We start from the raw sequence: 27,483 nt of genomic DNA, 5'->3' as shown, positions 1-27,483 counted from the left end.
AATACGGGATCATTTGGGAACCCTTTCGGCATCATTTCTGGATGGTTTTCGGGATCCGTCCGGGATCCCGTCGGGGTCATTTCGGGACTTTTTAGCAACTAATACGGGATCATTTGGGAACCCTTTCGGCATCATTTCTGGATAATTTTCGGGATCCGTCCGGGATGCCGATGAGGTCATTTCGGGACTTTTTCTCGACTAATACGGGATCATTTGCGGACCCTTTCGGCATCATTTTTGGATAGTTGTCGGGATCCCGTCACGGTCATTTCGGGGCTAATACGGGATCATTTGGGGATCCTCTAGGGGTCGTTTCGTGACTTTCTGTTTTATGATCCCGAACATTTGGGGACCCTTCCGTCATAATTTCTTGATGGTTTGCCGGATCCATCAGGGTCATTTCGGGACCATTTTGGGATCATTTGGGGACCCTTCCGAGATCATTTCTGGATCCGTCCGGGATGCCGTAGGAGCCATTTCTGGATTTTTTGTTACTTTTCTGGGATAGTTTTTGGATCCTTCCGGGATCATTTCTGGATCTGTGCGGGATCCCATCTGGGTCATTTCGGGACTATTTCGGGATCATTTGGGGTACCTACCGGCATCATTTCTGGATGGTTTTCGGTATCCGTCCGGGATCTCGTCGGGGTCATTTGGGCACCTTTTCGGGATCATTTGGGGCTCTTCCGGCATCATTTCTGGATGGTTTTCGGGATCCGTCCGGGATGCCGTCGGGGTCATTTCGGGACTTTTTCGCGACTAATACGGGATTATTTGGGAACCCTTTCGGCATCATTTCTGGATGGTTTTCGGGATCCGTCCGGGATCCCATCAGGGTAATTTCGGGACTATTAGGGGATCATTTGTGGACCTTTCCGGCATCATTTCTGGATGGTTTTCGGTATCCGTTCAGGATCCCGTCGGAATAATTGCGGGACTTTTTCGGGATCATTTGGTGTCCCTTCCGGCATCATTTCTGGATGGTTTTTGGGATTCGTCCGGCATCCCGTCGGGGTAATTTCGGGACTTTTTCTCGACTAATACGGGATCATTTGCGGGCCTTTTCGGCATCATTTCTAGATAGTTGTCGGGATCCGTTCGGGATCCCGTCAGGGTCTTTTCGGAACTATTAGGAGATCATTTGAGGACCTTTCCGGCATCATTTCTGTATAGTTTTCGGGATCCTTTCGGGGTTCAGTCAGGGTCATTTCGGGACTTTTTCGGGATCATTTAGAGATGGCTTTCAGGATTCGTCCGGGAACCCATCGGTAATTTCTGAACTTTTCCGAGACTATTTCGGGATAATTTTGGGACCTTCCCAAGATCATTTCTGGATGGATTTTGGGATCAGTCCGGGATGCCGTCAGGTTCATTTTGGTATTAAGTGATCATTTGAAGACCTTTCCGGCATCACTTCTGGATGGGTTTCGGTATCCGATAAGGATCCCGTCGGAATAATTGCGGGACTTTTTCGGGATCATTTGGGGTCCCTCCCAAGATCATTTCTGAATGGATTTCGGGATCTGTCCGGGATCCCGTCAGGGTCATTTAGGGGTGCGTTCGAGATCCCGTCAGGGTCATTTCGGGACTTCTTCGGGACTATATCGGGATCATTTCTAGATGGGTTATGGGATCCGTCCATGACCCCTTAAGGGTCATTTCGGGACTATTAGGTGATCATTTGAGGACCTTTCCGGCATCACTTCTGGATGATTTTCGGTATCCGTTCGGGATCCCGTCGGAATCAATGCGGGACTTTTTCGGAATCATTTGGGATTCCTTCCGGCATCATTTCTGGATGGTTTTCGGGATTTGTCCGGGATCCCGTCGGGGTTATTTCGGAACCTTTTCGGGGCTAATACGGGATCATTTGGGGATCCTCTAGGGGTCGTTTTGTGACTTTTTCTGTATTATTTCGGGATCATTTTGGGACCCTTTCGGCATAATTTCTTGATGGTTTGCCGGATCCATCAGGGTCATTTCGGGACCATTTTTGGATCATTTGGGGACCCTTCCGAGATCATTTCTGGATCCGTCCGGGATGCCGTAGGAGCCATTTCGGGATTTTTTGTTACTTTTCAGGGATAGTTTTTGCACCCTTCCGAGATCATTTCTGGATCTGTGCGGGATCCCATCTGGGTCATTTCCGGACTATTTCGGGATCATTTTGGGATCCTTCCGGAATCATTTCTGTATGGTTTTCGCGATCCGTCGTGGATCCCCTCGGTGCCATTTCGGAACTTTTTCTGGAGTATGTCGGGATAATTTAGGGACCCTTCCTGGATATGTTTTTGAGATCCGCTCGGGAGCCCGTCAGGTTCATTTCGGAACCTTTTCGGGATCATTTTGGAAGACCTTCAGGGATCATTTCTGTGTAGTTCTCTGGATACGTCTAGAATCGTGTCGCTGTCATTTCGGGTTTTTTTGGGACTATTCGGGGAACTTTTGGAGACCCTTTCGGGGCATTTCTAAATGGTTTTCGGGATCCGTCCGCGATAGCGTGGGGGTCATTTCGCAGCTTTTTCTGGATAATTTCGGGATCATTTGGGATCCTATCAGGTTATCAGCTCATTTAGTTCTTTTTTTTACTCAATTACAAAAATAAAATGCATTAGAAGAAAAGAAAATTTTAAACAGATAATAAGCAGGCTAACGCGAATAGCCCATATATTTAAATTTCTCCTTGCGGACGGGGCCGCGGGTAAAGGCTAGTATATTATAAATGGGAAAGTTTGGATGTTAAGATGTTTGGATGTTTGGATGTTTAGATGTTTGGATGTTTGGATGTTTGGATGTTTGTCCAGACGTTTGTCTTTGTGACTCAATAACGCAAGAACGGCTGGACCGATTTGGATGAAAGTTTGCACACATATAGCCAATAGTCTAGAAGGATCTACTAGCTATATATTTTTCAAAAGGGGCGTGGTCCCCGCCCCCTAGGAACAGTTATAATTTAATTATTATATTTTTTCGTCTTTGCGTCTGAATCACGCCAGAATGGCTACACGGATTTTGATGAAATTTGGGACACAGACAGTAGTCTACTAGCGAAATTTTTTTCGAACATGGAAAGAGGGGTGGGGGTCCCACGACCCTTCGAGAAATTATTTTTCATAATTTTTACACATTATAACTTTACGTATACTGGCCTTCACCAATATCACAGACCCAAGGGGTCAAATAAGTCGAGGGCTTACAAAGTAAGCAGTGATACCTTCCGCCCGCCTGCCCCCCTTTATCTCCCCCTCTGGTGTAAAATCTATAAATTGTTATAACTCAATATAAATTTTCTCCTAAATCAATAGTTTTTGGTATCTGGTACATACAGAACGAGATCTAGACAATTTTGGAGGAACGATCAGTGGTCCTCTCCTCTACTCCCGCCATCCGCCCTCCATCAATTGTTTTTATTAGCACGCTTTTATTAGCTTTACCAGTATGTTTCTATGTAACTTTTTATTCGCTTCAATGCGCCTGCTGCCTTATTAACATGGTTTTATAATTAGCTTCACCTTATTTGTAATCCCGTAAGGGTCATATCGAGACCCTCCGGGATCATTTCTGAATGGTTTTCGGGATCGGTCCGGGATTACGCCGGAGTAATTTCGGGACTTTTTCGGGGCTATTTCGGGATCATTAGGGGTATCTTCCGGCATCATTTCTGCATGGTTTTCGAGATCCGTCCGCGATCCCGTCAGGGTCATTTCGGGACTATTTCGGGATAATTTGGGGTACCTGCCTGCATCATTTCTGGATGGTTTTCGGTATCCGTCCGGGATCCCGTCGGTGTCATTTCGGGACCATTTGGGGTCCATTCCGGCATCATTTCTGGATGGTTTTCGGGATCCGTCCGGGATCCTGTCGGGGTCATTTTGGGACTTTTGCGGGATCATTTGGGGTCTCTTCCGGCATCATTTCTGGATGGTTTTCGGGATCCGTCCGGGATCCCGTCGATTTCATTTCGGGACTATTACGGCATCATTTGGGGTGCCTTCCGGCATCATTTCTAGATAGTTTTCGGGATCCATCCGGGATCCCGTCGGGGTCATTTCGGAACTTTTTCTCGACTAATACAGGATCATTTGGGGAACCTTTCGGCATCATTTCTGGATGGTTTACGGGATCCGTCCGGGATCCCGTCGGCGTCATTTTGGGACTTTTGCGGGATCATTTGGGGTCTCTTCCGGCATCATTTCTGGATGGTTTACGGGATCCGTCCGGGATCCTGTCGGGGTCATTTTGGGACTTTTGCGGGATCATTTGGGGTCTCTTCCAGCATCATTTCTGGATGGTTTTCGGGATCCGTCGGGGATCCTGTCGGGGTCATTTTGAGACTTTTGCGGGATCATTTGGGGTCTCCTCCGCCATCATTTCTGGATGGTTTACGGGATCCGTCCGGGATCCTGTCGGGGTCATTTTGGGACTTTTGCGGGATCATTTGGGGTCTCTTCTGGCATCATTTCTGGATGGTTTACGGGATCCGTCCGGGATCCTGTCGGGGTCATTTTGGGACTTTTGCGGGATCATTTGGGGTCTCTTCCGGCATCATTTCTGGATGGTTTTCGGGATCCGTCCGGGATCCTGTCGGGGTCATTTTGGGACTTTTGCGGGATCATTTGGGGTCTCTTCCGGCATCATTTCTGGATGGTTTACGGGATCCGTCCGGGATCCTGTCGGGGTCATTTTGGGACTTTTGCGGGATCATTTGGGGTCTCTTCCGACATCATTTCTGGATGTTTTACGGGATCCGTCCGGGATCCTGTCGGGGTCATTTTGGGACTTTTGCGGGATCATTTGGGGTTTCTTCCGACATCATTTCTGGATGTTTTACGGGATCCGTCCGGGATCCTGTCGGGGTCATTTTGGGACTTTTGCGGGATCATTTGGGGTCTCTTCCGGCATCATTTCTGGATGGTTTACGGGATCCGTCCGGGATCCTGTCGGGGTCATTTTGGGACTTTTGCGGGATCATTTGGCGTCTCTTCCGACATCATTTCTGGATGTTTTACGGGATCCGTCCGGGATCCTGTCGGGGTCATTTTGGGACTTTTGCGGGATCATTTGGGGTATCTTCCGGCATCATTTCTGGATGGTTTATGGGATCCGTCCGGGACCCTGTCGGGGTCAATTTGGGACTTTAGCGGGATCATTTGGGGTCTCCTCCGGCATCATTTCTGGATGGTTTTCGGGATTCGTCCGGGATCCCGTCGATGTCATTTCGGGACTATTTCGGCATCATTTGGGGTACCTTCCGCTATCAATTCTAGATGGTTTTCGGGATCCGTCCGGGATCCCGTCGGAGTCATTTCGGAATTTTTTCTCGACTAATACAGGATCATTTGGGGACCCTATCGGCATCATTTCTGTGTGGTTTTCGGGATCCGTTCGGGATCCCTTCAGGGTCATTTTGGGACTTTTTCTCGATTAATACGGGTTCCTTTGAGGTACCTTGCGGCATCATTTCTAGATGGTTTTCGGGATCCATCAGGGATCCCGTCGGGGTCATTTCTGGACTTTTTCTCGACTAATACGGGATCATTTGGGGTAGCTTCCGGCATCATTGCTAGATGGTTTTAGGGATCCGTCCGGGCTCCCTTCTTGGTCATTTCGGGACTTTTTCTCGACTTATACGGGATCATTTGGGGACCCTTTCGGCATCATTTCTCGATGGTTTTCGGGATCCGTCCGGGATCCCGTGGGGGTCATTTCGGGACTTTTTCTCGACTAATACGGGATCATTTGGGGACGCTTTCGGCATCATTTCTGGATGGTTTTCGGGATCCGTCCGGGATGCCGTCTTGGTCATTTCGGGACTTTTTCTCGACTTATACGGGATCATTTGGGGACCTTTTCGGCATCATTTCTGTATGGTTTTCGGGATCCGTTCGGGATACCTTCAGGGTAATTTTGGGACTTTTTCTCGACTAATACGGGTTCATTTGAGGTACCTTCCGGCATCATTGCTAGATGGTTTTCGGGATCCGTCCAGGATCCAATCAGGGTCATTTCGGGACTTTTTCTCGACTAATACGGGATCATTTGGGGACGCTTTCGGCATCATTTCTGGATGTTTTTCGGGATCCGTCCGGGATCCCGTCGGGGTCATTTCGGGACTATTTCGGGATCATTTGGGGTACCTTCCGGCATCATTTCTAGATGGTTTTCGGGATCCGTCCAGGATCCAATCAGGGTCATTTCGGGACTATTTTGGGATCATTTGGGTTACCTTCCGGCACCATTTCTATATGATTTTGAGGATCCGTCCGGGATCCCGTCGGGGTTATTACGGGACTTTTTCTCGACTAATACGGGATCATTTGGCGACCCTTTTGGCATCATATCTGGATGCTTTTCGGGATCCGTCCGGGAACCCGTTGGGGTCATTTCGGGACTTTTTCTCGACTAATACGGGATCATTTGCGGACGCTTTCGGCGTCATTTGTGGATGGTTTTCGGGATCCGTCCGGGATCCCGTCTTGGTCATTTCGGGACTTTTTCTCGACTTATACGGGATCATTTGGGGACCCTTTCGGCATCATATCTGGATGCTTTTCGGAATCCGTCCGGGAACCAGTCGGGTTCATTTCGGGACTTTTTCTCGACTAATACGGGATCATTTGGGGACGCTTTCGGCATCATTTCTGTATGGTTTTCGGGATCCGTCCGGGATCCCGTCGGGGTCATTTCGGGACTATTTCGGGATCATTTGGGGTACCTTCCGGCATCATTTCTAGATGGTTTTCGGGATCCGTCCGGGATCCCGTCAGGTTCATTACGGAACTATTTCGGGATCCTTTGGGGTACCTTCCGGCATCATTTCTATATGGTTTTGAGGATCCGTCCGGGATTCCGTCGGGGTCATTTCGGGAATTTTTCTCGACGAATACGGGATCATTTGGGACGCTTTCGGCATCATTTCTGGATGGTTTTCGGGATCCGTCCGGTATCCCGTCGGGGTCATTTCGGGACTATTTCGGGATCATTTGGGGTACCTTCCGGCATCATTTCTAGATGGTTTTCGGGATCCTTCCGGGATCCCGTCGGGGTCATTTCGGTACTATTTCGGGATCATTTGAAGTACCTTTCGGCACCATTTCTAGATGGTTTTAGGGATCCGTCCGGGATCCCGTCAGGGTCATTTCGGGACTATTTCGGGATACCTTCCGGCATCATTTCTGGATAGTTTTCGGGATCCATCCGGGATCCCGACGGGGTCAATTCAGGACTTTTTCTTGACTAATACGGGATGATTTGGGGACCTTTTCGGTATTATTTCTGGATGCTTTTCGGGATCCGCCAGGAATCCCGTCGGGGTCATTTCGGGACTTTTTCGGGACTAATACGGGATAATTAGGGGAGCCTTTCGGCATCATTTCTGGATGGTTTTCGGGATCCGTACGCGATCCTGCCAGGGTCATTTCGGGACTATTTCGGGATCATTTGGGGTACCTTCCGGCATCGTTTCTATATGATTTTGAGGATCCGTCCGGCATCCCGTCGGGGTTATTTCGGGACTTTTTATCGACTGGTATCGGATCATTAGGGGACCCTTTCGGCATAATTTCTGGATGGTTTTCGGGATCCGTCCGGGATCCCTTCCGGGTCATTTCGGAACTTTTTTGGGACTATTTGGGGATCATTTGGGGTATTTTCCGGCATCATTTCTGTATGGTATTCGGGATCATTTGGGGTCCCTTCCGGCATAATTTCTGGATGGTTTTCGGTCATTTCGGGACTATTAGGGGACCTTTTGAGGAAATTCCGGCATCATTTCTGGATAGTTTTTGGGATCCGTGAGGGATCCCTTCGGGGTAATTTCTGAACTTTTCAGATATTGTTTCGGGATTATTTTGGGTTTCCAAGATCATTTCTGGATGGATTTCGAGATCTGTCCGGGATCCCGTCAGGGTCATTTAGGAGTCCGTTCGAGATACCGTCAGGGTCATTTCGGGACTATTAGGGGATCATTTGAGGACCTTTCCGGCATCATTTCTGGATAGTTTTCGGAATCCGTCTGGGATCCCGTCGGGGTCATTTCAGGACTTTTTCGGGACTAATACGGGATCATTTTGGGACCCTTCCGGAATAATTTCTGTATGGTTTTCGCGATCCGTCGTGGATCCCCTAAGGACCCTTCCTGGATATTTTCTGGATGGTTTTTGAGAACCGTCCGGGAGCCCGTCAGGGTCATTTCGGAACTTTTTCGGGACTATTTCGGGATCATTTTGGTACCCTTCAGGCATCATTTCTTTGTGGTTCTCTGGATAAGTCTAGAATCGTGTCGTTGTCATTTCGGGTTTTTTGGGACTATTCCGGGAACTTTTGGAGACCCTTCCGTGGCATTTCTAAATGGTTTTCGGGATCTGTCTGCGATAGCGTCGGGGTCATTTCGTGGATTTTTGTGGATAATTTCGGGATCATTTGGGGATCCTGTCAGGTTATCAGCTCATTTAGTTCTTTTTTTACTCAATTACAAAAATAAAATGTGTTGGACAGAAACATCTTTTTAAACAGATAACTTGATAAGCAGGCTAACGTGAATATCCCATATATTTAATTTTCTCCTTGCGGACGGGGCCGCGGGTAAAGGCTAGTTTATGCATATAGGGCCTGATAACGTTTTACGATCCGTGATTGAAGCCAATTTTTTAAATCACAATAGCTCTGAAATAGTGGATCGGATCAATGACGTAATATGTATGTAAAGCGGCAAATGGAACTATAACTATTCAAATTTTACTTAATTGCTTTTTTAATTTATTTCACTTTTTTTACATATTTTACAATATTTCTTCATGTACATTGCTTTTAGTTTTTCATTTTAATGTCTCTCTTACTTTTTATACTCAGTTGAGCAGAGCTCACAGAGTATATTAACTTTGATTGGATAACGGTTGGTTGTCCAGGTATAAAGGAATCGAGATAGATATAGACTTACATATTAAAATCATCAGTATCGAAAAAAAATTCGATTGAGCCATGTCCGTCCGTCCGTCCGTCTGTCCGTTAACACGATAACTTGAGTAAATTTTGAGGTATCTTGATGAAATTTGGTATGTAGGTTCCTGGGAACTCATCTCAGATCGCTATTTAAAATGAACGATATCGGACTAAAACCACGCCCACTTTTTCGATATCGAAAATTTCGAAAAATCGAAAAAGTGCGGTAATTCATTACCAAATACGGATTAAGCGATGAAACTTGTTAGGTGAGTTGAACTTATGACGCAGAATAGAAAAATAGTAAAATTTTGGACAATGGGCGTGTTACCGCCCACTTTTAAAAGAAGGTAATTTAGAAGTTTTGCAAGCTGTAATTTGGCAGTCGTTGAAGATATCATGATGAAATTTGGCAGGAACGTTACCCTTTTTACTATATGTATGCTTAATAAAAATTAGCAAAATCGGAGAACGACCACACCCACTTTTTAAAAAAAATTTTTTTAAAGTCAAATTTTAAAAGAAAAGTTAATATCTTTACAGTATATAAGTAAATTGTGTCAACATTTAACTCCAGTAATGATATGGTGCAACAAAATACAAAAATAAAAGAAAATTTCAAAATGGGCGTGGCTCCGCCCTTTTTCATTTAATTTGTCAAGGATACTTTTAATGCCATAAGTCGAACAAAAATTTACCAATCCTTGTGAAATTTGGTAGAGGCTTAGATTCTAGGACGATAACTGTTTTCTGTGAAAAAAAGCGAAATCGGTTGAAGCCACGCCCAGTTTTTATACACAGTCGACCGTCTGTCCTTCCGCTCGGCCGTTAACACGATAACTTGAGCAAAAATGGATATATCTTTACTAAACTCAGTTCACGTACTTATCTCAACTCACTTTGTGTTGGTGTAAAAAATGGCAGAAATCCGACTATGACCACGCCTCACTTTTTCGATATCGAAAATTACGAAAAATTTAAAAAATGCCATAATTATATACCAAATACGAAAAAAGGGATGAAACATGGTAATTGGATTGGTCTATTGACGCAAAATATAACTTTAGAAAAAAAATTTGTAAAATGGGTGTGACATATATAAATAAATTAGCGGTACCCGACAGATAATGTTCTGAATCACCCTGGTCCACATTTTGGTCGATATCTCGAAAACGCATTCACATTACAACTAACCACTCCCTTTTAAAACCCTCATTAATACCTTTAATTTGATACCCATATCGTGCAAACAAATTCTAGAGTCACCCCTGGTCCACCTTTATGGCGATATCTCGAAAAGGCGTCCACCTATAGAACTTAGGCCCACTCCCTTTTAAAATACTCATTAACACCTTTCATTTGATACCCATATCGTACAAACTAATTCTAGAGTCAGCTCTGGTCCACCTTTATGGCGATATCCCTAAATGGCGTCCATCTATAGAACTATGGCCCACTCCCTCTTAAAATACTCTTTAATACCTTCAATTTGATACACATGTCATACAAACACATTCCAGGGTTACCCTAGGTTTTTTTTACTACATGGTGATTTTCCCTTATTTTGTCTCCACCGCTCTCAACTGAGTATGTAATGTTCGGTTAAACCCGAACTTAGCCTTCCTTACTTGTTTTTATATATGTTTTAGTTTGGTTATATATATACACTATTATATATTTTTTCCTTTTGTAACGAACAGGCAAACTACCTAGCCAAGTAGGGTGCTATAGCCTCATTCTATGGTCCAGAGTAGAGATATACGCCGCCGATAAACGCCGCCGCCGATTTTGGTCGTTTTTCGCACGCCGCCGCCGAATGTCAAAAATATCGGCGCGCGGCGGCGGCGTCCGGCGCGGTACTATATTTTCTAGTCGTTTAAGACTGCTTAGGCCATTTATTGTTCTTGTCGAAAATTGCCAGTTAGAAGAAACTAATTGCAAAATTTAACTCTTTCTGACTGTTCAAAAGTTATTTAAAAAAACATGTAACGAGTCCCGTCGTGTGCCGAAGACTTCATACCTTTCATGAATGGGGCTGAACAATAACCTTATCCCATTCGTAATCTCCAAATAATGCGCTGTATAAGATAAGAAATATATAGTGAACCGATGTACATACCTAAACGATTTTAAGATAAATATAAAAAAATGGCAAAAAACCCCCTTATCTGAACGATCGGTTGTATGGGATATATATTATATATAGCTCCCATCCAAATGATTTTTCAGGAAATACTCTATGATATATTAGAATAAATATCACCAAGTTTAACGTTTTTATATTGGAAATAAGGGAGAAATGGCTAAAAATCTTTCTATCTGAAGGATCGGTTGTATGGGATATATACTATATATAGCTCCCATCAAAGTGATTGTTTCAGAAAATCTTCTATGATATATTAGAATATGTACCACCGAGTTTCACGTTTATACTTTCTAAATTGCGGCAGGAATGACCAAAATCGTCTTATCTGAACAATCGGTTGTATGGGAGATATATGTTATAGTGGTCCGATCCTACCGGATCCGACAAATGTCTAATATAATACAAAATACATCCTTGTGCCAAATTTCATTGAGATATCTCAAAATTTGAGGGACTATTTTGCGTTCAAACAGACAGACGGACGGACAGACGGACATGGCTATATCAACTCAGTTCGTCGCCCTGATCAATTCGGTATACTTAATGGTGAGTCTATCTTCTATATTTCTCAACGTTGCAAACTTCGGACCAAAGTTAATATACCATTTCATGTTCATGAAAGGTATAACAAGCACTTTCAATGTCAGCTTAACACGGACTTTGCATTACCCAATTCACCAAGTTATTAAAACAAAACACTAAACAAAAGTTATATAATAAATTTATTTGCTCACTTTGCATTTTTTTTTTTCAAAAAATTAATAATGAATAATTAATTCAAATAAAATGACCCAAGGCGAACATGTTTTTAAATTGTCCTCACGTTGTAAAAAAAGCAAATTACCAAAAAAAGGTGCCGATTTTTAAAAAAATTTTATATTGTGATTGACTGAAGGAATAAGCGAAATCAGAAATGTAAAATCCTTTAGTAGGTTCTAGGGGCATAAACACTCCTTTGAAATGATTCTTACCTCATACTTAAGTCGAGGATATATGTACGTATGAGAAGGGTTTGAAAAATCACTTGGGCTTACATTCAAACATCTGTTGTTTATTTGCGAAACTATACAATAGCGCCTGAAATGTTAATTTTGATGTTCACACTTCGTCCCTCAATACCCAAGTCTCTCAGTTTGACATTTCCTAAAGTTGCCGGCCTTATCCAAAACTAGTCCCTTGGAGTGAATCACATTGATTATAGCCTATCAATCAAGTTTAAATATCACCTACACGTTACGGCTCCTTTTTCAAATCTGAATACGTAGGCACATATATTTACCAGGCCAGGCTTTTTCCTTCGCAAGAACACTCAAAGTGGTGAAGCGAAAGCTTTCCCAAGACAGTCGAAATAATGACCGTGTGTGCTTCTATCCTAACGTAGTGGACAGTCGAACTGAAAACTGAAGCTACGCGGCCTCCATAATGAGCTCTTCTATCATAAGGCCGGAAAACAGCAGTTAACATCTTTCAACTTAAAATCGGTCGACTTTCATTCTAAAATATCGTTTTGATTTAAGGAAGACTATTGAAATCAATGTTGTGAACACAAACGTCTGCAAACTTTGGTCTACATTTTAAAAATTTTATCCAGGGTTCTTGTAAAATTTTAATCATATAGATGCGCCGAGGATTATACGATTTTCACCCATGAGTTACGCAAATGACATCCACTTAGCCTGCTTATGATTTCGAGGGCGGCATCCTTGGTCGAATAGTCACTCTCTAACGTTTCAAGGTGTTTTTCTGGTGTAGCTCGGCAGCATAGCGCGGCACAAATATCCCTTAGAAAGTCTTCGGAGCTACACCTAGAGCTTCTAGGACAATGACGTCGACGAAAGTATGAGTTCGAAGTCGCAGTCCTATAGCTTCTATGCTGCCATATGGTGTGAGGGTCAGGAGGCGTGGTAGCGACTGGTGGTCGGGATTGCTACTGTGCGCACATCGGGAATTGTAGCTCTTAATCATCGGGGATTGTAGCTCGAAAAAACTGGATGCGCCCTGTGCCACGAGAGTCGTGAGTATTAATAGACCATTAATAGCAAACGTAAGTCGCATTTGTGCGTGACCGCCAAGAAGACACAAATGATTTAAAGAAATTGTGTGTCCGCGACGATTAAATAAAAAATAAATTAATTAATTATAAATAAATTATTAGGAGTTAATCCCAGGTGAAACTACGCTTTTCACGAGATATACAGACAAAAGTGTGACCATTTTATGTATCTCTATTTCTTTTCAGCAGACGCAGCAGTACCAATTCCAAAGACCGGGGTTAGGTTCGAAGCCTCTCTGGAGTAAGCGAACGAGGGACAATCCCTCCGCAAGGAGCTACTCCCGCCGTCGCCGCCGATAAAGTGATCGGCGTAAACCTCTGGTCCAGAGCCTTTCTGTGGGCTCAGACAGGCACAAACTAAAAAAAACATAACCTACTGGGAAATAAAGCACCTCAGGCAACACTGGTTTGAATCCCAGGGCAAAGACAGGCCAAATGGTTTATACACCCAGCCAAACCCATTAATCTAAGCAGAGGACCTACTAGCTACTGGGTACAATACGGAACACTGTCGTACAACAACAACAACATATGGGACACTGTAGTCTAGAAACGTCGAAGGAAAAAAAGCGAGAGAGGAAAGAAGAATCGAGCGATTCTTGAAATTATTTTAAAATTATGCAGCAAAGACTACAATTTCTAACAATTGATTACAGATGACTAACCTCTAATGTATATTTCACTTTTTTTCGTAGCAACAGCTTCTGCATTATCCTCATGCTGATTGTTATTATCGCTCGGGGTCTCTAATTAAATAATTTTTGTTTTAAACACAATTGTAACATTTAAAAGACAACAGCTGCACAAACAAAAGTAACTTTCACGTAAACTCCGTTCTGACATTTGCTTATACGCATTTCTGACTATGCTCCATGCGCATGTTTTAAAACAAATATAGGAAATAAACGAGTAGAACGTAGAAGAATAATTACAATTTTCGCGCTCTCTTTGCAAAAGCATTTTTAACATGTGTAGCTATAAAAAAAAAACACTTTATTTATTTATAATCTTCTACTCCTTGTAATTGCTAATTTGTTATAGTAAATGCTGCTACATATTTGCATAACTAGTTCGGCACACGTTGTCCAACCGACCAGGCAACTTGTGCTTTTTTTTTAATAATTTATTAGCATTTTTTTACATATTTATTTTAAAAACAAGCGCCGGCGAGTCTCAGACTACAAACGATTCTCACGCCCACTAAACAAGCAACTAAACTTATACTAAAATTGCGTGAGTGGATTTACGGCTGTATAACGGTTTATGTTTCAATTTACCAATTTTGGTGTATGGTAGTTAATTATAGTAATATTAAGTTAACCCTTCAGTGATTCATTGAAAAAATATGTGGAGGTGAAATATTTATAAAGAGATACTAAATTTATAGCAATTTTCGGGCTTATTTTTACTTTGTTTTTAATGTTTGTTTTTTGGGTTGTATTTTATATAAGGTGCCACGATTTTCAAACTTTTGTTGATTTGTAGGGGGAAAGGGGGTCCTAAAAATCACCAAAATGAAATCCGCAGCTCTAGGAAACTCTTAGTAACATTGCAACTTAAGTCCTGCGCCTAAAATTCGGGTCGCACATGTCGATAGCGGTATCAAAAGACACGTATTTTCGTCAAGATTCAGAATCCGAAAGCAGAAACTATGGGGCATATTCATAGTCAAGTTAAAGTATGCGCTAAAAAAGAGAGCATATTTCAATTTAAAGTACACTTTATCTTTATAATAGTCGCAAAAAAGCCGGATTCATCGGTTAGAGACATCGCTAAAGTTAGAGAGACGAAAAGCTGTCACTAAAGCTATTACTAAAATCTGTCAAATGAAATGAAATTTCAATTTACGTGTGTATTCGGTAGTTTAAGCTGGATTTTTGATTCAAGAAGAGTGAAAATGTCTTACTTTGAGGAAATCGAAAAGATTTTGAAATTATGGACGATGCGCGATTAATGAGAAAGCCAAAAATATATAAAGAACGATTTGATCCATTTGTTTTAGGGTACAAGGTTTCTTTTTGCGAGCAAAGCTCATTATTTAATACAATTTGTATTCTTTTTGGTATTAGACAAAAAATGCACACGGCGATGGTTACTAGGGCATGTTTCTGAATTTTACTTCTTCATCGGATGGCGAGCTTCGAACCCAAGTACCTGAATTTGAAAAACAAGCTGATACCGAAGTGGAATTTAGAATCAAGTCCTTGTAACCATCTCTCTAATATGAATAACAAACGTAATTCAATTTAAATATTTCAAATATACTACATGTTAACACCGTTCTATCATTTGGTGCTAACCACTTCTTATTGTATTTGTATCTGGATTTGTGTATAAAATTAATAATAAAACTGATTACTACAAAATACTTAAATGGAATCATCCTTCCAAGCAGATATTAGTATATATACATATAAAGCAGCGAACAGAAAAATAGCAGTGTAATTTTTATTAAATTTCGTCAATTTTCTATAACATCTATGCGGGAATTTATTAGTTCCCGCAAGCAGTCTTTCTCGCAGTTACTCCAGTTTTATTCTCTTTTATTGTTCTATAGTATTAAATACAAATTTTAATTAATTAACGAGGTTAAAATACATTGTTTATTAACAAGTTGCTTACTTTTTGCATTTTTAGTAATCAGGCGCAAGAAATGAATAAACAACAAGCAAACGTCCAGACGAGTGATTTGACAACATTGCGTAATAGATTTTTTTTATGTAATGGAATTTTGCCTAAAGTAGGCTCTCGTTACAGCATGCCACTAAACTGACTATGATATACTTAGAAATGAAATGTACTCTATCTTTTTAGTGCTGCACCAAGTGAAGCATACTCTAACTCAGGACTATGAATATGCCCCTATATTTTTATCTCTTTTAAAAGTTATTCTCGGAAAACCCGTCGGTACTATTGTCGCTTTTTTCGTTGCAATTCAACAAACGAAAACATATGAAGGTGGTGAATAGTGTTGCCAGCTCCTCAACAATATCTTAGTTAACTTGGTAGAACATTATAATGTGGTGGCACGTCGACATTAATGCAAACAAACATAGCTACCAAAGTATCTTGTTTTTGTAAAAAGATATTGTTGAGGAGCTGGCAACACTATTCACCACCTTCATATGTTTTCGTTTGTTTAATTGCAACAACGAAGAAAGCGACTATAGTCCTATCGAATAACTTTTAAACGAATTAAAAAATATAATTTTTGCTTTCGGATTCGGAACCTTGACGAAAATGCGCGTCTTTGGGTACCACTTTCGACAAGTTCGACGCGAATTTCAAGTAATTTAAAAGCTTTTTTTTCATAAACTAAGAGTTTCCTAGAGTTCCGAATAATTATTTTGTCATTTTTAGGACCCCTCTACCTCTCCAAAAAAAAAAAATTGGAAAATCGTGGCACCTTATTCAAAATATTCCCCTGTTTTTCCTATATTTTTAATTATATTTTTTAATTTTTTTATTCGATCTTTTTTGTACTACATTTATAGATATTTCTGATCTTTTTATTAATCAATATTTTAACATTTTTTTTGTTTTTAACGTTTTTTACTTACATGAAATTTCTTAATTTTTTATTTTTGCAATGTTTATCATTTTTACTTTCATTTTCCTTTTTTGGTTTTTTTTTTCTTTTTTAATCTTTGTTTTCATTCATTTTTAATTTATGTGATAACATTTTTTTAATTTTTTTATTTTATAAAAAATTATTTAATTTTATTTAGATATTTTTGAAAAATAATTTTTTATAAATTTTAAGTAAATTTATGCTCCTGTTTATTGTTTGATTTGTTTTTTTACTTCTTTTTTGTGAGAAAAATATTTTTTAGTTATTTTTTGCAAAAATCATGCATTTTATGAAGATATTTTTGAAAAATACTTTTTTCTGAATTTAAAGAAATTTACTTAGCATCAGTTATTTCTATCTGTTTTTTTTTATTTCTTAACATGTTTCTAATTAATGTAAATTTTTTTTATTTATATATATTTCTGTATTTTACTTTACTATAGCTTATTCCTTTTTTAAATTACCGTTTGTTTATTTATTAAAGTTTTTTATTTCTATTTTATTTATAGTTTTGTATTTTTTTTAATTTTTTTCTTTCTCTTTATTTTTTTTGTATACGAGTCGTGTTTATATTTTTTTTTTTTTTTGTTATTTTGTTTTTTTGGCACTAAAATGATTTTCATAGGAAAGTATATATTTAAATATTTTGTAGTTTTTTTTTAACCATTTATTTTTTATATATCTTTTTTGTACATGTAGGGTTCTTATTATTTTTATTTATCTTTATATTTTAGTTACTTTGAACTTTGTAATTTTTAAATGTATTATCAATATTTTAAGTTTCAATATTGATTTTCAATTTTCAAAAATTTTCATTGTTGTGAAAAATAAAAGATATTGACGCATACATTTAGGCGTTTTAAAAAAATATAAAAAAGTTTTGTTATAAAATAAAAACGTAGTTTCAATTACTACAGTACAATTCATATTTTTTCTTAAATTTATTTTTGTTATTTATTTTACTTAACTTTTTTTGTTTTTTTTCTATTTTTTTTTTTTTTTTTTTTTTTGTTATTTCTTTATTATTTTATTTTTTGTTTTTATTTTCTTGAATTTTTCGTTTTTACCAAGCGGAAATGCTGGCAATACATAGGGCTGTGAACCATCTCGGGTCTATGCCTAAGGATGGTAAACGGGTGTTTATTTTCTCAGACATCCAGGTCGCATTAAAGGCCCTGGACTCATTCGTCGACAACGCAAAGTCGGTCACTGAATGCCGCAGATCTCTTAGCGAGATGGCTCAGCACTTCAGTATCAGCCTTATATGGGTACCTGGGCACAGGGATATTGAAGGCAATTGCAAAGCAGACGAGCTGGCCAGAAGAGGCACCACCGACCATATCCTTCCGGGAATTGATTCGGTAGGTATACCCATGGCCACTTTCAGGCTTCGTGTGAACACAAGCACTATAAGAATTGCAAATGGACTATGGTCAGCCACATCATCGTGTGAGACATCCAGGCAAACCTGGCCCTCATATGACAAGGGGCGCACAGAAGCGTTTCTGATTTTAAACAAATCAGTTCTATCGTCCCTGATAAGGGTTCTAACTGGGTGTAAAGTGGCATTTCGATGCCACTTATTTTTGGGCTTGCAGCCAAACGCACACACACACACAGAAAAACACTATTTTAATACATTTTAGTTTCTTTTATTTAAAAATATATTTTTTGGTTTGTTCATACAAATATATATATATATATATATTGTTTTAAGTTCTTATTTTTATAATTTAGTTTTTCTGTCTTTCTAATTTGGTTCACTTTAGTTTTATTTAATTTTTAGCGTTTAGTTCTCACGCGGCGGCCGGCTCAATTCTAACTGCCAACTGTAGAAAAAATGCTGACGCTTCAAAGCGGCCCTGCCGCTATGCCAAAAGTGCATAGCGGTAAAATCGCATGATGCAGTGGCGTGATAGAGTCGAGTAACGGCACGCATGGTGCTAGAATGGGGGTACCGACCTTCGACTATTGTCGCAGCTGCAGATGTACAGAAGAGGAAGAGAGTGTCCAGCACCTTCTCTGTCATTGTCCAGCGCTTAGTAGGCGTAGGTTGGCCATCCTTGGTAAACCTTTTCTACATGACCTCGCCGAGGTCTCTAGCTATGAAGTAAAGGGTCTAGCAAAATTTATAATTTCCACGAGGTGGTTAGACCCGCTTCAGGCAGGGTAGGGGTCCTCTTTGAGACCGTATAGGGTATTACAATGGGCCCATTGGTGGCCTAAGTAGTGAGCTGTTACTATAGTGTCCAGCTCAGCCCTTGCAACCTAACCTAACCTAACCTTTCTTGAATTTTTAGTTTTGCCTTTTTTACTAAACTGCTTTTTTTTTCTTAAACAATTTTTTTTCTTTCATTGGCTTCATTTTAACTTAAAATTTACTATAAACGATATAATTTTTTCACTTCGATATATTTCGTATTTTTTATAACCATCGCTTTCTAGAATTTTATAGAAAATCGATATATCTTGAAAATTGTTAGAAGAGCGCATTCAATGAATCATTTTAAACTGATTTTAAAAGTCAACATAAACTTAAGACATTACCAGCTGATAACTATATAGCACACCTAAAACAAAAGCAGCGATCAACTGAAAAAATTACAAAGTGCAGTAAACCCGAAAAACTTACTGCGTCCTCTATATGGAGATATTAGTAAATATATTATACAGCTCGGTTAATTTTAATTTGACAAGCCCGGAGGTACTCATAACATCGAAATTTAACCCAGCGGGTTATGGGGTTAGAATATACCCGCGGTAGGTATGCCTGTCGTAAGAGGCGACTAAAATACCAAATAGATTCAAGGGGTTGTGTAGCGCAACCCTTTCAGTTTGCCAGCGCAATATATAGCTCTCCAAACCCAATTGTCAACCTCACCGATGCATGGCGAATCCTGTTTCATTAACAGCCGAAGCTCTGGCGACCCCAAGCTCCTCATGGATCTAGGGGGTGTGGTGGGCGGTATGGCCTAGAAGGTCGCATGTGGTCATAACAAAACCCGAGATGGTCGGGCTTGGTACCGGAACGTACCGGATCTATGTACATCCGCCAAAGGACCATCAGCATCGATAGCACTCCCCAAGGCCTTCGGAGAGTGTCCTTATCTCTACAATAACAACAACATTTATGAGTTGGATCACTATTTTTTTTTTTTTTTTTTTTAACCGAAACTTACAACTCAGCGATGAGTTTATGGCTAACTATTTGCAAGTTAGTTGAAATTTGTGACTTCGATGGTACACTTTGGGGCAGGAAGTAGGATGGTGAAGACAGCACTACGCCGATACCGGTTTGTTCCGAACCCAAAATTGACAAGGAATGTAGGAAATTCGTTTCATTCCACTTAAACTTAGACCTTCTAAGGGTAAGTTGTATCTCATATACGCTTAATGTAGCAAATTCAATTTGAGGTAAAGTGAGTTCAATACACTGTAAAAAGTAAACAAAATTACGAATGGTGTAAAGCTTCGCAGCTCTTTCAGGTGCGTACAGTTCTGTCGAATAATTAGGTATACAAGTAGAGTTTGACGAAGCCAACAGTTTTATGCTCCAATGTATAAGGTAGTAACACAAGGAAAGCAAGAATATTTGCGAAAAATAATGGCAATGAGCAAAATTACAATTAAAACATAATTTATGTAAACACAAGTTTGCACTGATTTCAAAGCAACAAGTTGCGTTCAGTATCCTAAAGAATTTACATAAATAACATAAATAAAGGTACAATATTACAGCAATAACAGTGGTTAGGAAAAAACATGCTTCTTATTTTGCATACATTTAAATGCTAGCCTTCAACTATTAAATGCGCAAACAGTTTCAATTTGTTGTGTCTATTGTCAATAAAAGAAGGCGTGGCATTGAGTATTTGTAAGGCGAGTCTTTGCAGATTATCTGCACATGTCTTTAGCGACTCTACCAGTTGGCAACTAATCTCGACATTTCAAGTACATGCGTATGTACAAGATGTACGTGTCATGCCAGTACCATATAGTACATGACTCACTGCCAACAAGTTGATTGAAACTTTGTAAAAAAGAAACAAATGACGAATTATTTGCAGTATCAAAGAATATACGACTGGATTAGTTGTTTATACGATTCAGAAGATCAATCGCTTTAAAACTCTTGCAAGGTAAAATGGTTAGATTAAATAATATTAGATTTAAAATCGTAAAGTAGAAACTTACCTGAATTTCTAGTAAAAGTTCCTGCTTTTTTCGTCGTAGCTCGATTAATAATTTTTGTTGTTCAGGTGTTAGTTCTGTAACAAATAAGAAAAAGGTTTAAAAACTTGTAATAATTAGCCAAATAAATTATTCAGAAAATTGCACAGCACTAATTTGTTATAAGTAATTAAATGCCACAAATGGAAAATGTGTGTCAAAAACAGCGCGGAACGGGAATAACTTGTCGTCTGGTTCATTATTAAATTTTTTTTTGCGTTTGTGTAGTCGCATTGCTTTTGCTTAAGGAGCAGTCTTTAAAAGACGGCCTGGTGTAAGATGAGGCAAAGTCTACGAAGGGGCCCTGGAGGTGCTGTGTCGACAGAGTCAGAACAAATATAGATAAGGTTCACATAACTGTCGTAAAGGCTAATCGCCGGTTAATATATGGATATAACTTTTTTAACATATCATTATCGATTTTCTACTATTACTTCCAAAGGGAGCGACCTCAAAGAGTCAATTCAAAATGTTCTGTTGAGAGTGGGTATAGTTTTAGAACACCGGTAGGGATTCAAGGGGTTGTGCAGCGAAATATATAGCTTTTCCAACCCAATTGTCAACCTCTCCTTCGAGCGGCGAATCCCGTTTCACTAACAGACGAGGCTCTGGCGACCCCAAGATCCTCATGGAAATTGAGGGTGAGGAGGGAGGCATGGCCTAAAGGTTTAATGGCCATATAAATCGTTCCCGAGATGGTCAGGCTAGCACCTTAATGGTGCTGTGTTACCGGAGCGTACCGGATCTGTATTCGGCAAACGACCATCACATCGATAACACTCCCCGAAGTCTTCGCCTCGCGAAACCTGGCATTATCACCGACTAAATCCACCGCGACCTTATTTACAACATGGACGTCCCAAATGTCGACCATTTTGAACATCCACTACGCTGCCGATTGTCCTACACCCCAAAATCCTGGGTGTGACGTTTGATCAGGATCTACATTTTGGTGAGCATGCAGCCGCAATTGCACCGAAACTCCAGAGCCGTAATAAAATCCTCAAATCTCTTTCTGGCAGTACTTGGGGAAAAGACAAAGAAACGCTCATTACCAGTTGCAAAGCATTTGGCGAGCCTATTGCATGCTACGCGTCCCCTATATGGTCGCCAAGCCTAAAAACTACTCAGTGGAAGAAGCTACAGGCCTGCCAAAATACTGCTCTCAGAATCGCCACGGGCTGTCTTCTTATGTCCCCAGAACACCATCTGCATAATGAGGCGAGAATACTCCCCATCAGGGAGAGAAATGAGATGCTGACCAAACAGTTCCTGTTGAATACCCAGAAACCTGGGCATCCCAACAGACATGTGATTGATGAGCCAACACCGCCCAGGGGCTTATGGAGTCATCTCCGTAAGTATTATGAGGAAATACGGCACCTGAGAACTCAGCTGTATGAAGCAAAAAAACACAAGCAGGTCCTCAGTGAACTCCACAAACAGGCGACCTTTATGCCAGGAATTGCCTGGTGAATCCAGTACTCAAAGAACAGTATTCAAAGCTTGCGGAAGAGGAACGTACACTCCCCAGGGAAACGCGAGTCGCAAACATATATATTCTGTGCTGGCAAACGGTGCAAACGGAGGTAGGGACTAAGAGTCTGTTTCCCTGACCTACACGATTGCTGCCGGAAAAGAGGGGGGGAGAAGACGGGGGCAGGGGCTGTTGCTCAGCATTGCTTCCGACTCTACTACGAAGATTGTAGTTATGAGTGGTAGCAGCTGTTTGAGTTGTTGGCGCCGTAAGGCGCGAGCAGCAGCGGGTACTTGTTGTGGCTTGCTGAGCAGTGGGGCTGCTGGAAGGTAATGGGGGGGCGCTTAGACGTAGACTACGGGACGCCCTTGGGCGTGAACAGCAAGGAGCCACAAAAGATTTATAAAAGTTACGTGGACGTCGGGTTTTGGGATCAAGCCCAGAACAACCTGTCCGATGCAACCATCCCTTACACGAGACACACTGAACAGAGTATGACCGTCCTAAAAAGATTCTTTTCCGGCAGATGCAGCAAAACCATTTCTCAGGACCGAGGTCAGGAGACGGACCCGGATTGGATTCGATACCTTCCCGGAGCAAGAGAATATGGAGCAGTCCTGCTGCAAGGAGCTGCTGGGAGGATGACAATTTGTGGGAGGGACGAAACAGATTAAATGGGGTTACACTGAAATGACAGTCCTTGGTCGGGAAAAATCCCGAGTCGCTCCGGTACATAGAACCGACTGCCTTGGGAAGCGCTTTTGGAAGTGTCTTTATCGTTAATACATCAACAACAACATCGTCTCATTTAGGTATGCAACTTGCATCTTAGATACTTCCGAAGTACCAAAATTTCATATATATTTCTAGAGACACAAATCCGGGGTCTAATGGCTTTTGAATGTTTCACTCCAACCATGTAGCATACAAATGTTTGCTTCCAGATTAAACTATCAACTCTGGATATACAAAATAATAGCTTATCTTCAACTTTATTTCAAACCAAATTGTCTTGATAACTTCGTTCGGGAATAACAGAGCTGTAGGGAGGCCTGGCACAAGTTAAAATCTGTCAAAACACCTCCTAGATATTCTAACCGACACGTCCATGTTGGTTTAAAAAATGAAATATTTCTTTATCAAAGAGAAATGTGAAGCAGCAATGAAGGTAATCCCATCCTCCATGCAATTGGATTGTACCGTCATTACTTGCCGATAAATGTGCTTTTACCTAAATGATATAGAACATGGAACATATTGGAACTAAGAATATACTACAATGGCTAGCTATATAAGGACGAACGTGTCGGTAATCTTACAGTTGTAGACAGGTTTATATTTAGGAAATTTTAAGAATCCCAGTTAGCTTACGTGACAGCCTTTGGTCGATAAAAAAAACTGGGTAACTCCAGTAAGAAGAGCTAAGCTAAGCATATAAATTTTAGTTAGCTAAACCACTATCTTCGTAGCTGGCCATACAATTCTAGTTATGTATATATGTATTGAGAATCATAAGGTACGTACAACGTCTACATATGCGTGAGCGTGCGTCTAATTCTTTTTAGTTATATTTAAGTAGCTCAAGGCTTTCTTTTGTTGAAACAAATTAGGTAATCCACTTCAACAGTTTGCCAATTAAGTCAATTACCAACTGGAGCTATAAAAACGCATGTTTGTTTGTTTGTTTGTTTCTATATTAATATATAGGGACGCACGTAGGAGTGCCCCGCTGTAAAAATGACAGCGATTCAATAAAATGGTCAAGCAATCGCTCAATAGGAATAAAAGTGTTACTAGATGACTCAATGCATGCAACAGGGCTGATGATTTCAAGATGGAAGTCTATTGTGCAAGTTGTTATTAATTTCTGCTAATAAAATTTAAAAAATGACGAAAGAGCATTTGTTCACTGGTTCTCCTATTGAACTTCATTCATAAGTTTTGGGAAAACAGGCCTGTTCTGTACTTTCACCTGGGTTTTGTAGCACAAATGAATATTGGTACGTCAACAAAGCGCTTAGCGCAGCTACAAACATATCTACAGGCATACCACACCACATACATCAAAATAAAAAAACGCTGGTGAATCGCATTCCTTATTCGAGATGCCGATATATCTTTAATGGTGCACTACGGGAATATGTAGCTGATACGCTCATACTAAAACTTTTGAAAACATCATTTAATAAATGAAATGTAATAAAAACCTTTGGGGCAAATAAATCAAAATCCATAAGCATTTTCATGTCCAGTCCATTCATGAATTTCTCAATTTTATTTTTCCTTCACTACATTCTTTTTCTCGCTTATTTAATTTTTACCTGGCGTTTGGAAGTCATTTCGTCCAGCGGTGGATGCTTTCGAAATCGCACCGTACGATCGATTATCCATCGCACTTATCATTTTAACGAATGCACAGCTTTATTTACCGCACAATTTTATATATTTTAATTAATTAATTTCATTATAAATATTCACAGTTTCACAATACACAAAACAGAAAATAAAGTAATTGAAGTGAACACAAATCGGTTGGTTGAATGAACGAATGTCAAAGAAGAAAGGGTCGGATAAACGGATAAAGACAAAAAGAGAGAACTGTCAAAATAGATGATGCCACCTGATGGGAAATGCGTTTTTAATAGAGCTCTTGTATTTACATAGGCAATAATGTTACTTCAACAGAGCTCTTGTACTTACATAGGCAATAATGTTACTTCAACAGAGCTCTTGTATGCATGCTCGACACGGCCGAGAAAATGATGGAAAGCCTCCTTAAACAACGGCTGATAGCAGCCATTGACGATGGAGGTGGTCTGTCCCATGTTGTTGTTGTAGCAATGCTCGCCCCACCTAATAGCCGCGACCGATCAAAAATTGTCATCAATATCCTCTAACGGGAGTCCAAGGAAAGTTGCCGTTTCAACAGGGGTGGACCATAAGGAAAGGGGTGTTAGAGGCGTTGGTTCCACATTACAATTAAAGAGATGGTTGGTGTCATGTGGGGACACATTGCAAGCGGGGCATACATTTTGTATGTCGGGGTTGATTCTGGATAGGTAAGAGTTTAACCTGTTATAGTATCCAGAACGAAGTTGAGCAAGAGTGACACGCGTTTCCCTGGGGAGTATGCGTTCCTCTTCCGCGAGTTCTGGTTATTTTTCTTCAAGTACTGGAGTCTATGGAGTTCACCAAGGACCTGCTTGTGTTTTTCGCTTCATACGGCTGGGTTCTCAGGTGCCGTATTTCCTCAAAATGCTTACGGAGATGACTCCTTAGGCCCCTAGGCGGTGCTGGTTCGTCAATCAGATGTCTGTTGGGATGCCCAGGTTTCTGGGTATTCAACAGAAACTGTTTGGTCAGCATCTCATTTCTCTCCCTGATGGGGAGTATTCTCGCCTCATTATGCAGATGGTGTTCTGGGGACATAAGAAGACAGCCCGTGGCGATTCTGAGAGCAGTATTTTGGCAGGCCTGTAGTTTCAGTGGGTGGTTTTTAGGCTTGGCGACCATATGGGTGACGCGTAGCACATAATCGGCTGGCTAATTGCTTTGTATGTGGTCAAGAGCGTTTCTTTATCTTTTCCCCAGGTACTGCCAGCAAGGGATTTGAGGATTTTATTACGGCTCTGAATTCTTGAAACAATTGCGGTTGCGTGCGCACCAAAATGTAGATCCTGATCAAACGTCACACCCAAGATTTTGGGGTGTAGGACAGTCGGTAACGTAGTGCCATCGACGTGGATGTTCAATATGGTCGACATTTGGGGCGTCCATGTTGTAAATAAGGTCGCGGAAGATTTAGTCCGTGACAATGCCAGGTTTCGCGAGGCGAAAAAACTGGAGAGATCAGGGAGATAGCCGTTTATTTTATTGCATAGCTCATCGATCTCTGGGCCTGGGCCTGTGGCCATTATTGTGCAGTCATCGGCGTAGGAAACGATTGTGACTCCTTCCGGTGGTGAAGGTAGCTTAGATATGTAGAAATTAAACAAAAGCGGGGATAGGACACCACCCTGTGGCACCCCTTGTTTAATTCTCCTTTGTTTTGATGTTTCGTTTCTGAATTGCACCGATGCCTGCCGACCACCCAGATAATTTGCGGTTCACCTTTTAAGACATGGGGGAAGGGTAGACCCTTCCAGGTCTTGCAGTAACGAGCCATGGTTGACCGTATCAAAAGCTTTTGATAGGTCTAGCCCTACGAGTACTGTTCTATGGTGGGGGTATTGATTCAAACCGCAATTTATCTGGGTGCTAATGACATTTAGCGCGGAGGTAGTGCTACGGAGTTTTCTGAAGCCATGCTGATGAGGGGCTAGCTGCAAATGTGCTTGGAAATAAGGGAGCAAAATGGCTTCAAGCGTCTTTGCCACTGGCGATAGGTTGAAGACATGCGCTAAATATTTGAAACCCTCTTTCCCTAGGTTTTTAAGCATCGGCATGGCTATGCCGTCTGGGCCCACTGCTTTGGATGGTTTAGCGCGACCAATGGCCTCCTCAACCTCTCTAGCGGTGATGGTAATTGGTGACGCGCTGAATTTGTGTTTATGTGCGTGTCTATTGGCTCTCCGTCTATCTTTGTCGACCGTAGGATGCATTATATATTGTCGGCAGAAAGCGATCGCGCATTTATTTCGCATCCGACAGCACCTTATCGCCAAAGGCGATGGAAACTTTGTCTTTGTGCTTAGTCGGATTCGATAGGGACTTTACGGTGGACCAAAGTTTACCTACACCGGTAGAGAGGTTACAACCTCTTAGGTGATCTTCCCATTTCGCCCGGTTGTGTTCGTTCACAAGCAATCTGATGCGTTGGTTTATATCCCTTATTTGGTGGTCGCCTGGATCAAGCTGTCTTATAAGGTCGCGTTCCCTCGCTAAGCTCGCGGCCTCCGCCGGGAAGTGGGGCCGGATTTCGGGAATTCTCCCGGCGGGAATGAAATGTGCCGAGGCGGATTCAATGACCTTACGGAAGGCACGCTCCCCTTGGCGGGCATCAGTCGGGATAGGGAGGGCAGCAAAGCTGCTGTCTGTTGCAGATTTATATTCTTCCCAGTTTCCTT

The 27,483-nt window shown here is 41.1% G+C and overlaps 1 protein-coding gene across 4 annotated transcripts in view; it reads right to left on the bottom strand.

The window, feature by feature from the left end:
- step (cytohesin steppke) overlaps window positions 1-27,483 on the bottom strand; it is a 464,613-nt gene that overhangs the window by 95,322 nt on the left and 341,808 nt on the right. For 2 of the 4 annotated variants that reach the window (XR_010949350.1, XR_010949349.1), the window contains exon 7: window positions 20,905-20,978. Coding sequence is in view for 1 of the 4 variants with exons in the window: in XM_067764628.1 (XP_067620729.1) it covers window positions 20,905-20,978; window positions 24,739-24,820 (156 nt within the window). In the remaining 3 variants the exon portion in view is untranslated. Of the gene's footprint in view, window positions 1-13,804; window positions 16,125-20,904; window positions 20,979-24,738; window positions 24,943-27,483 lie in introns of those variants that run through there. The other 2 variants (XM_067764628.1, XM_067764622.1) reach the window with 2 other exon arrangements.

Source organism: Eurosta solidaginis, chromosome 2 (genome assembly GCF_040869045.1).
Source record: "Eurosta solidaginis isolate ZX-2024a chromosome 2, ASM4086904v1, whole genome shotgun sequence".
NCBI classification, from domain to species: Eukaryota; Metazoa; Arthropoda; class Insecta; order Diptera; family Tephritidae; genus Eurosta; species Eurosta solidaginis.
The sequence above is the reverse complement of the archived record's forward strand: the minus strand, read 5'-3'. Positions and strand labels throughout refer to the sequence as shown.